The sequence below is a fragment of the Nansenia antarctica genome (genome assembly GCF_963989245.1).
Source record: "Nansenia antarctica genome assembly, chromosome: 9".
In the NCBI taxonomy this organism is placed as follows: Eukaryota; Metazoa; Chordata; class Actinopteri; order Argentiniformes; family Microstomatidae; genus Nansenia; species Nansenia antarctica.
The window spans coordinates 11,367,879-11,380,127 of NC_137679.1; the positions used below are offsets into that span (position 1 = coordinate 11,367,879).

At 40.7% G+C, this 12,249-nt stretch overlaps 1 protein-coding gene across 1 annotated transcript; it reads right to left on the reverse strand.

Moving 5' to 3' along the window:
• Window positions 1-1,036: 1,036 nt before the first annotated feature.
• On the reverse strand, window positions 1,037-6,239 carry LOC308164937 (acidic leucine-rich nuclear phosphoprotein 32 family member D-like). Its single transcript, XM_080539010.1, has 7 exons — window positions 6,106-6,239; window positions 3,280-3,429; window positions 3,074-3,196; window positions 2,745-2,946; window positions 2,469-2,602; window positions 2,231-2,264; window positions 1,037-2,122 (listed from the first exon to the last, which is right to left on the reverse strand). Exons 1-7 carry the CDS (start codon window positions 6,157-6,159, stop codon window positions 2,046-2,048), a joined length of 774 nt encoding a protein of 257 aa, XP_080395136.1. The 5' UTR covers window positions 6,160-6,239; the 3' UTR covers window positions 1,037-2,045.
• Between the last annotated feature and the right edge of the window lie 6,010 nt (window positions 6,240-12,249).

Sequence of the window (12,249 nt, forward strand, 5' to 3'; positions counted from 1 at the left end):
TAAGGCACCAATCGATGTATGACTGTTCAAGAATGTGTTAATGGCTGCATTATCAAACTATTTATTGGAGCATGTACAGTATATGTGTCTCCCTGAAGTTGCCCCATTCCTGCAATAAATTAATTGAATCCATAGAAGAGGAAAAAAACGTTGTTTGATTTTCGCAAACGTGGCAAATATAGGGATTGGACTGTAATCACTAGTCACTAATAATAGTGTTAGGACTTTGTGCTGCTGTATACAAGTAGAACGATAGAGGGAGTTCTTCTGTTCTATAATTTGCTTGTCTAATTCCACCAGTCGTGAATAGATTTTACAATCCACAATCAATATGTATAATAAATGTATGCTCACATTATATACATTGTTTTACGACAGGTGTCGTCATTCTACCATATCTGTCGTAAGACAATGCACACAATACGACTCTTACTTCTGCAAATGTTCAGTGTTCATAAATAGATCACGGAGATGAAAGAAGGCATCCTGTATGTTTACTAAGCATGTCTAATAATTGCATGGATGGAGGCTAATGTCAATGTAGACCGTGGTCAATGCAAGATGAGTTCGTAACAGATAAATGAAGGACGTATTGCAGCAGGAGCGCCCGTATCAGCTCGGCTCTCCAGCCCTGAGAAGAACCCTTGATAGATGAAAACCAAATCAAATGAACCACACCTTTCAACATATCAGCCACTAGATGGCGCCCTGTCCAACATCCTGTAGACCAGCTCCATTTCTGGTTCATCACCCCATCACGGATGAATCGAGTGGAGAACGGAGAGGCGAGGAGTTGTGTTCCTTTTGAGAAAAGGCTCTTGTAATGAAATGATGTGGGTTATGGTATTCAAATAACTGATTGCGGATGTTAAAGTTACAGTTTAAAGCATATAGTTAAGTACCAACTGAAACACCCTTTTTCTTTTCTGACAGGAAAATAACAAACCAATAATATTTGGTTTATGGCCTAGATAGCAATGAACAAGATAAACTACACAACAGTAAAAAAATAAAAATGACGTTTTATTGTGGGATTACAGGGGCAATGAAACAGCCTCAATTGACAAAAAAGTAACAAATACTTTAGCTTTGGGTAGATAACAGACAGAAATAATATCAGGATAGAAAAGGGATGTGAAAAAAATAAATAAAAAAATACACAGCCTACAAGTCAGGAAGTAGAACTTTGCATGGATGCTATAGTATGCAACAGGGCCTAACATCAAGATGTGCTTATACGGGTGCTTCTGTGCATCTTTCATTTGCAAGTAAAAGAACCAAGAGAAATATCAAAGAGAAAAAAGCCCTGCATCCCAATTCTCCATCCTTCTCCCTGAAGTGTACATTTGTCTACCCTGAATGATCACCAACTACAGGCCAAGGATTCACACACCATCTCCTTCCCACATGTCATAAATATTTCATTTATTGGTTAAAACTGAAAAAGAGAGAAATGTCCACCATTATCAAAATAGTAATATAAAAGTTTTGGTCACTATTTACAAAAACCCACACAGACTATTCAAGCAAAGGTAAGAATTTGGTTTCTGATGATGGTAGACATTCGTCACAGAACTAAATATGGGGATTCAGCACATTTGGGACTTCTGGAATCTCTTCATGCCTGAAATGCATATACATGATACTGATTACATCATGGCCAAAGGATAAGTGGCTGGGCAGGCAGGTATGTACTGTATGGTATTCATTCCAAGGCTGTAGGTAGTCCTTTTCTTCTGAAGTAGACATCACCAGCTATTTGTACAAACATATAGGCTTTGCTATCACAGTGAGACAGATCTTGAATGAGGGTAGTATTCTTTCGGTTCTGGAAAACGTACAGGTGCAGTCTCTCAAAATGGCTAGACAACAAGGGAGGAAACAAAATCTAACTGCAACAGAATAACAACAACAAAAACATCTCTCCTATCCACACCTAAACCCATGGTTAAATGTCCCACTCCCACCCCATACATCGGCTTATAAAACATAGAAACAAAGGCTTAAAACAACCCAAGGGAAAACGGGGCGAGGGAAAAGCTGTTCTAGTCATCATCGTCGTCGTCGTCATCTTCCCCGTCGTCCTCAGGCTCTCTTTTCCTTTTCTGTCCCTTGTCTTCCTCTGTAACAGACAAACATTCAGTCAGTGCATGAAAGACACAGACATAAAACACTGAAGGACTACTGACTGCTGCATGATGATAATCCAACAGATCATATTTCTACTCACCCTCATCTTCATCATCCAACTCGTCCTCTTCCTCCTGGAGCAACAAATGGATTATTTTAAATACCATATGGAAAAAGCCACTGGGCACAGTGGCATTAGAAGCATATGACGTAATTTAGATTGTTACTAATCATCTCATGAAATGGAAATATTTGCTCAACCATGTAAACCTCAAGGGCTTAAATGTAATACACATAGGGAAAGCCAGGATGGCATTCACATGCAGAGGAGGTCTCACCTCTCCGCTCAGGTCATCCGATTCCTTTCCTGCCTCTCCCTCTCCCTCTTCCTCATCCTCTTCCTCCTCCTCCTCATCATCTTCCTCCTCCTCTCCAGGGGCAGCTTCCTCATCATAGTCCTCCTCATCTACACCTAAAACATAGAGAAGAAATAGGCGATAGTAAAATTACTTTACTTTCATTCACTTTTTGGGGGGGGTTGGGGGGGGAAGAAATGGTCCATCCACATTTTAACCATCAATATTGGTGATGTTAAGACAGAGCCCTAGGCATACCATCCTCATCATCATCGTCATCGTCGTCCAGCCCCTCCACGTATCCCTCCGCGTCAGAGTCAGGGGCCTCCTTGTCGTCTTTGTCGTAGCCGTCCAGGAACGTCAACTGTGGCAGCAGCTTGAACACGTTCTCCCGGTACTCGTTCAGGGTCGTCACCTCGCAGTTGAACAAGTCTAAACTCTTTAGGTTTTCACATTTTTTCTACAGAGAAGAACGAACAATAAAGACAGTTAGTCGGCGGCGTCGGCAAAACTTTCTTCACCTGGTCACGACTTCACGCCTGACGGTGCCTCCGCTCTCTCATTCGGGTCCCCAAGTCTTCACTCACCAGAGGTTCTATGGTGCTGAGGTCTTTAATTTTGTTTCCGCTGAGGTTGAAGTGTGTGAGGTTCGGACATTTCTCTGCCAATACTTCCAGACCCCCTGAGATTCTGTTATCACTGAGCTCGAGCTGAAATGAGTAAAAGAGAAGAATTGTGTAAAAATAGAGTTTCAAAGTAACTATAGAATATGTTTTCCTGAAATAAAACCTACCTTTTTTAGTTTGTTCAACTTGGGCAGGTTTGCGACTGATGTTAAGCCCACATTAATTGTGCTTAAAAGTTCGAGTCCTTCAAACTCGTCTGTGAGGCCCTCGATTTTCCCTTCATTTGACCGGCAGTTATCAAGAACAAGTTCTGTCACCTGGAAACACAAAGAGATTAAATAGATTAATATTAAACTAACCTACTGTACATGACTGCATGTTGAACTCTAATTATACATGTATCAGTCTCCCTGACAACATATCTCAGTGAGAAGAATATGCTGAAATAGGCAGGCTGAATTACTATGGCAAGCGTAAAATTGTGTCAAATCAATTTCAAAGCTTTGACACAGAGTGTTGCTTGCAAGTACTGCTGATTGGGCATTCATTTTGGGGGGAATTAAGTTGAACAAATTCTAACATTATTTATGACATGCATAAAGCACGATTTTGACATTGTCCAGTAAAATAACTAAAATGTTCTTATAAATAGCCACCCAAGTGTCATGTTCACATTACAAATTGCCAGTGTTGGGGAGGTCACTCTGAAAATGTATTTAACTAGATTACCAATTACTTTACAAAGGGAGAAGTTAAACGACACTAAAGATACCTGATATAGCATGTCAAACTACTACGGCTACTTTGAAAAAGTAGTTCACTACATAGAAGTTACTGAAATATGACCAGGCTGTGTGATCGAAAGCACTGGGAGAGAAAAAGATCAGGTGGAGTAAAATAGGAAGACCAGACAAAGGCAGCGAGGGAAAGAATAGTAGGGATTTATTATTATTATTATCTTATACATGTAGTGAGTAGTGACCAAAGCTTACTACTGTGCTACATGGCAAAACAGTAGTTCACTAATGGAAAACACTAGGATTTGAATTAAATGTAACTACCACACACTACTGCAAAATGTAGTTAAACTACATGTAGTGGCACTAGTCCCCAACAGTGCAAATTGCAGCACTAGCATATGTTTTTGTCTGTTGGATGCAAGATACAGTAGACTTCTTTGTGAATGTCTACCATCCATGCACACCACAACACATATCTACGATACGTTTCCAAACCATGTCTAGCTATCGTGCCCAATAGGACGACGGCATTTGGGAGTTTGCACAGCCTTTGCGCATAAATCGACGGCATTTGGGAGTTTGCACCGCCTTTGCGCATAAACTCGATTACTAGTCGGTGACTGAACACATTAGGTCCGATCTGATCATCATGTCACACCAGTGTACAAAATGGCCGTAGTTTGGGGATTTTGTGTGGAATTCACATCGTAAATAGGTATCGTGCACACGACGCTACATTAAATAATTGAATTTTATGTGGGGGAAATAATTGCTCTCCTCCCTTCTATGTGTGTGTGTGTGAGATCGTTGCTCGCAGAGGAGGAGGGGGCGGAACGGTTTATTAATCCCGATGAGACACCGAGACGTCCTCCGTGTTTGTGTCGCCGCCTGACCTATGCGCGCTGAACACTCCGTCCACTACCACACAAGGTCGACGGCAGAGTTATCAACGAAAACTGTCATTGAGTTGTAATCCCCAAACGATTAATCGGAGGGGGCAAAGACATTAGAGTGAACGCTACACTCGGATACAACTTCCTGCGCATCTCACAGACGGAGACGCACAGCCTTTGTTGTTAGGTAGCCCAGCGATAGCCCATGTTGCTAACTGGTTAAAATGGCGGCTAGTATGCTAGCTAGTTCGTTAACGAAACTATACATAATGACATGGGTGAATACGGGGAAATATTTGGAGTTATTGGCACAATGGGTGGGGTGCAACACACTACTATCGGATGATGAGTAGACTAGCCAAAGGCTGGATGTGGTGAATGATATGTTTCTAGGCGGCGCAGCGCAGAGCGGACTGGCTGATAAACAAGCCGAGGACAGAGAGCTGGGCTGAGAGCTCGCGCGTCAAATTCTGTCGATCAAAGCCGGAGACAAGAGAGGCGCAACGTTGTAGCCAGATCAACAACCCAACTATTTAAAAACAATTACAATATCCCCATGTGTTTAATTACGATTGACGCTGAATTAAAAAATACCGATAAGTTTGATCTGAACGTGAACTTTCCAAACTATATAGCGCGAGGAGCAACATCTTTATTGCTTTTTTTTTTTTTTTTTTACACGGATCGTATCTGAATTAATGTGCTCGATTGTAAAGCCCTTTTTACACGTATACGTATATTCGTGGCCTTTGGATGCAATATAATTTTTTATTTATACATAAATAATAATACAACATTTAAAGCGTGCCGTTAGTCACATTTGACCATGACCGACTTAAGTTGGTTATATTAGCTTACAGAAATGAGACATCGAGTAGGCTGTGAAACAACAACGGTAGCACATTTCATGAACACGTTACAAGTCAGATAAAGCACACTGTCGTACTTATTTTGTCGAGAACTATCATTTTTATATTGGAAGAAATGTAATACCATCTCTCTCAAAGGGCGCGTTCAAAACTCAAACAAAATATGGCCCCAAGTACATCTTTGTTTTACGGGCAAGTTAAACTCCGGTATTACAGTCGCTTGGGCACAGTGAGCTGAATTCTGCATGCTTTTAACACAAAGTTGTTTAACCTATGATAAGCACAAGTCTCACATTTTTACGAGAGAATGACAATTGCCTTTCGATATATAAAATCTGCTCAGGTCCATTTCAGTCTAAAGACAGTATCAATTCTAGTCAAATTACGCACAACTACGCCTTCAACATCAAATCAAAGGCAGTACTTGAACCATAGCCTACGATCAGTATTAAAACAACAAAACATTAAAGCGTATGGGAGGGTGGTCTTACGTCAGAAGGAGTTCGATTCCGTAGCTCTAGATGAATTCTTTTTTTCATGTCCATTTTTAAAAAGTCTAACTAGCTATTTCAATCTATGAACCTAGAACAGTTCAACATGCAAAGCCTCTACCCACAGCTACCGCCTTGGACACTATTCACTCAAACACGATAACTAAGGGGGCGGGGCAGGGCATTCAGATTGTCGTCACTGCAAGCCAATCAATAAGTTAATATAACACAAATACATTTTTTAAACGCCCATCCTCCATTCTTATCCAATAAGTGAATAAGGCGGGGTCTAGTGGGTTTTTTTCGGGGTCGAGGCAGTAGCAAAGTATTTCAGTGCCATCTCTGCTGCTCTGACATGTCATTATTTTTCGTAAGATAAAAAATAAATCGTCGAAACACGGAGGGGTGTCTACTGCTAATCCAAACTGACATGGTTAAATACGAGTGTGTATTGTATTGTAGCCTAATCGATTCTAACCAGGGCTAAGGGACGAGCTAAACACCGTTGCATTAAAAACCAGGAGAATTGTGGAACACTAATGATTACGAAGACGGGACTTATTGCTGAAATGTTGGCACAATAATACGTGGATGTAAGGCTAGATATAATTAAAGTGGCATAACAAAGTGGTTGACATTTCTAGTCCATTTGACCCGCCATCTCCATGTAGCATAAAGAAGGTGCATTAGTCTACTTAGTTCGCACCTACTACCTGATAAATAAATTAGAAGTCGCACCACGTGGCAGCCTAGCTACGTAACAATACAAAAACAACATTAACCCACTAAATAATTTCCAACATAAAAATGAAACTCGATTCATCGTGTATATTCCCGTACAATGAATAAGACCTAGGCTAAACTATCTACTAAAGGCTATACACTTAATGTCAACACAATAGATTTAATTTCATTATCAGACAGGTTTAGTAGCCCAGGTCTGTGTTGTTTACTCCGGCTATCGTTGAAGGAATTACCAATCAGTCCAGCTTTATACTACTAGTGTTGTTAATCATTTACTTTAGTTTTCGAGATATGAAAACGTTATGACCCCCCAAAATTGGACAGAATAAACGATCGCTGCATCTTGGCAGTGATCGCATGTCATCCGTGCATCACGTTATGTGACCCGGCGAGCACAGACAGTGCGATGTTATTCTTTGCTTTTTAAAAAGTATATGGTAACACACCATCCCGGTTTCAGACCGTCTCTGAACGAACTACGTCATTTTAAAAGATATCGGGCTACAACATATTTGGGCATTGCGACAATTTCTCCTCCCCCGAAAACGTGATTGACACGACTATAGCAGAGAGAGAGGGCCATACGCAAACAACTAAACACGATCTTCCATATCCTTCCCCTTTCAGCGTTCAAACCTACCAATGAAAGAACTCCAACAACTCTCCACTTCCTCTCCCCCACTGAAGCCGCAGGCGAAAATTTGCGGAACCTAGGATGGTAGGGGAAGGTAGGGCAATACCGCTACCTGATTGGTTGGCGAAGCACTCGTGAGGAGCCCCCTCATTGGCCAACCAATCAGGTAGCGGTATTGCCCTACCTTCCCTGCTTCGCAAACCAATCAGGTAGCGGTATTGCCCTACCTTCCCCTACCATCCTAGGTTCCGCAAATTCGCAACCCGCGGTCCAGCGAGGACGAGAGAAAAAAAAAATGTCACCTGATCTTCCGATCGCCATTTTATCTGTAACATACAATGCCTTGGGAAAAAGCAAAACAAGTTATTATAACTCGCTAAATTAAAGAAATTAATCCACATTACCCATTATTCTGGTCATTGATGTGTTGATGCGCTGCGCTGTCACTTTTTTAATGGCACGGATATTGGAACAGCAAACTTGCGTAGCTTTGCCTTTTAGATGTTAATGTCTACACACCGGACTTGGCTTGGAAAACCCACCGCATTGCTATGCACCAGACGTCTGGATGTCAGACACATTTTTTGGGGAATAATGTCGACATATTATTAGCAGTAGCAGCGAAATACCGTCTTCGTCTGCCGTGGTGTACTTTTCCCAGCCCGCGCCAGTAGGTTTATTGAGAGCCATTGCACGGTCTCCTTGTTGCGTTGATGGGGCCATTTTCCGCTGGGGTGTGTTTCATTGCTGCCGTTCCTTTCCAGCGACTTTGCAACGCTGCACTGTTGCCTGAGCCACGAGGCAGAGCAGGAGAAGGCGTCCACTTGAGTGCGCACTTTCAATGCACACTAGGCATGGCCCGGAGGAGCGCCCCAGGAGCGTCTATTCACACTATTTAGTCTCGTGCCCTTGCACCAGTCATCATGTCTTGCAGCACACCCCTTTTATTGTCACCGGGTCATTATGGATGAATGAATGAATGGTCTTTATTGTCATTGATATAGTACAGGTACCATACAACGAAATTTAGGAGGGGGGGCTCCCCTGGTGCTAGGAAAAAAAATACTAAAAACAAGAAGGGAAAAGAGCTGGTTTACATAAATAAAGACTATGTACACTATCCACTATACTATACTATACAAATAAAACACTGTGCTGTACTCTATGCTATGCTATACCTATTCTAACATTTCCTATCTCTGAACCTTATGTGCACGAGGGTTGTCATATTGCACATAGTGTTATTGCACATTCATTTAAAGTGTCGCAGTTTGCAGGTTTGAAATGTTCACAGTTGTGTTTCAGTATTAGTACTTGATTACAATCTAGTAGCTGCCATCAATTTGTCTAGATGGTCCAGGGCCTAGAACCTAGGTTAGTTAGTTAGTGTAGTTGTACGACACCCTACCGTATATATGAAACAATAATTTGGGGAAACGTTACAGAACCTATTGCAATGGTAGCTACAGTGTGAAGTTTGTGCATAAGTATATATGCAGTACAGTCACACTGTTTTGAGATGAAACAATAACGGAATGGACGCTTCTGCCCACTTGTTGTCCGACCTTTGCTGAAGGTGTCTTTCCTTCTACCACTTAAGAACTTGATGGATGACCAGTCTATGGCTGTCTTCCATTCTATAATAAAGTTGTTCCCTCCAGTCTGCCCTCATGCACCATCCCCTTTGAATGAATGAATGAATGAATGAATGGTCTTTATTGTCATTAATATAGTACAGGTACCATACAACGAAATTTGGGAGGGGGGGCTCCCCTGGTGCTAGGAAAAAAATACTAAAAACAAGAAGGGAAAAGAGCTGGTTTACATAAATAAAGGCTATATACACTATCCACTATACTATACTATACAAATAAAACACTGTGCTGTACTCTATGCTATGCTCTAAATATCCTAACATTTCCTATCTCTGAACCTTATGTGCACGAGGGTTGTCATATTGCACATAGTGTTATTGCACATTCATTGAAAGTGTCGCAGTTTGCAGGTTTGAAATGTTCACAGTTGTGTTTCAGTATTGCACTTGATTACAATCTAGTAGCTGCCATCAAATTGTCTAGATGGTCCAGGGCCTAGAACCTAGGTTAGTTAGTTAGTGTAGTTGTACGACACCCTACCGTATATATGAAACAATACATTGGGGGAAACGTTACAGAACCTATTGCAATGGTAGCTACAGTGTGAAGTTTGCTTAAGTATGTACAGTCACACTGTTTTGAGATTAAACAATAACGGAACGGACGCTTCTGCCCACTTGTTTGTCCGACCTTTGCTGAAGGTGTCTTTCCTTCTACCACTTAAGAACTTGATGGATGACCACCAGTCTGTGGCTGTCTTGTCTTCCATTCTATAATAAAGTTGTTCCCTCCAGTCTGCCCTCGTGCACCATCCCCTTTACAGGTCTGATAGGACTGGGTAGCTGCACACAGTGAGAACTATATTGCTTGCAGTGTAAGCCGTACACACCTATGCTGCTACCGTGTTATATTAGATCTGTTATGGGGAGTGAACAAGGGGAGACTGTAGGCAACAACGTTCTGGAATGGAACACAGCAGCGATTGATTAGAATCTTCGAATTGGTGCAAGCGTGGCTGGAGAGATCCCACCATACTGCCTACATTCAGTGCATTCTTTAAACCCATAAGGGGGAGTGTACGAGTCCACACTTAGGGGGAAGGTTAGAGAATCAGACTGCTGCCTGTACTTATCAACCTTCTTTCAAAGTTGAGTAGATGTTCTACAGCACGGCTTCAGCATTTTACATTAGCCTATGCTGGATGTGGTAGCGTGTAAACTGGACGTTTTAACAACAGTGTAGCAAGTATAGTATTATATTGCCACCTAGCGGCCAATTAAATTATAATTGATCGCATTCTCCACACCCTGGTAAATACAAATTCTTCTTCTTAAACTTGTTTCTTTAAATTATATTGATGAAGCACCTCCTAAACCTATAACCTGAGTCTTGTGACAATGTTGTATATAGACATAATATATATATATAAACAATTGCATGGCTCAATTAAAACATTCTGGAATCATTCCTATGTATTGTTATATATATACAAAAAAGCCTGTATGTAATCTTCAGGGGGAAACACTTAATTATAAAATGAGGTCTATTGGGTGTGAGCATTGAATCTAGGGTTAAAGCGGCTCGGTGGGGAGTGGGATGTCATCCACAGCTGCTGGGTGTCAGGGCTCACTGCTGCTGGCCCCCACCTCCACCACACTCAACCAGTCTGTCAATCTGGGGAGCTGGGTTCAACTGACTGAAGAGAAGATCAGTGTTGGGAAAAGGTGCAACTTGAAAGGGTTTGACGAACTCAGGAAAGGCACAGAGTATCTGATTACGCTGTTGAAAGTAAGCGCACCTTTTATGTCCTTAAATACAATGGTTTTGATTGATGACTAGACATGGTAGGCCTTACTCATTTCAAGGACATTGTATCTTGGATATCGTATCTTGTTTTTGTTCCTTAGTACCAAAAGGAAGCAATATGTGAAACCTTTATTTTTTTATATCAATAGCCAAGATAAGAGTAAAGAAAAATATTAATGATTTAATTTAATTTAATTTAATTTAAGATTTAATGTATTTTGCTTTAATGTCATTAATACATTATCACGAAGTGTCAATCTACAGTATTCTATTTCTAAGTATTTTGTCATTGAGAAAGTTCAGAGCCTATAGGTCCCATACCTTCATGGGTTCTTCAGGATAGCAGGTTAAGCAGTGTAAAAAGGCTATGTTGTATACTACATACAGACACAGTATGTCCCCCGGTAGAGTCCGTAGACTAGAGGAGAGATCTTTTGGTGACCTTTATCAAGAGACTATCTTCACATTGAACAAACCTCCATCCAAAATAATGTCATGTAATGTGTAAAAGACTGTGTATATATATATATATATATATATATATATATATATATATATATATATATATATATATATATATATATATATACTCTATCCTTTTAGGGAGTTTTATAGAAAGTCATATTTTTTCTATTTCTTAAAATAAAAATAAAATACATTTTCACTTTTCAGGTAAATTGCTGTGCGTTTAAGGTAAGGCTAATTGTAGTATTCACACTTTTCAGACGTTGGGAGAATATTATGCTTCAATTTCGTTAACATATTCCAGATTTAAATAAACCCACATTCTGTGTCCTTGAAAAAGGTGTCCTTTCGCAACAAGGAATACTTTTCTTATCGCTGAAAAAAGCAAAACTTAGACTTAAAAACTCCAAACCATAGCCTATCATCTTTATAAGGACTTCAATTCACTCAAACTCACAATGCCGTTTTAAACAAAGACAAGATCACAGCTGCCAGTTTTAAACAAAGACAAGTTGGAAACAAAGATGACAATGTCAAAGATGTGTAAGATGTGCTTAGTAGTTTTAATGAGTCTCTACACGAAGGCAAGTTTGATTGTACCTGAGACTGATGGAATGAGCGAGTTTCTACACATTGTAAGGTGCCTATCAAATGCATTATTGTGAGAATGTCAGAGTCTGTCTTTGAAGAAGCTTTTACATCGGAGACAAACAACGGCTCAGCTGATTTTCACTCTTCTGCTAACCTCTCTGTGGCAACATTAGAAATGCACGATTCTAGCCGTGGCATACTAATGGGTGTTTTTGCCTGAGAACAGAGCCATGTGATGCAAGCCTTTCTCACACAGTGTCTATCTTTCCCAGCATCCTTGTGAGGCACAAGGCTTCATTTTAGATTTCA

What these genes read in the sequence shown, in the direction of transcription:
- LOC308164937 (XM_080539010.1), bottom strand. Translation starts at nt 6,159, where the DNA reads ATGGACATGAAAAAAAGAATTCATCTAGAGCTACGGAATCGAACTCCT. An exon ending in GGAATCGAACTCCTTCTGAC is followed by an intron (nt 3,430 to 6,105) that starts GTAAGACCACCC and finishes TTGTGTTTCCAG; the next exon opens with GTGACAGAACTTGTTCTTGA. An exon ending in TGACGATGATGATGAGGATG is followed by an intron (nt 2,603 to 2,744) that starts GTATGCCTAGGG and finishes TCTATGTTTTAG; the next exon opens with GTGTAGATGAGGAGGACTAT.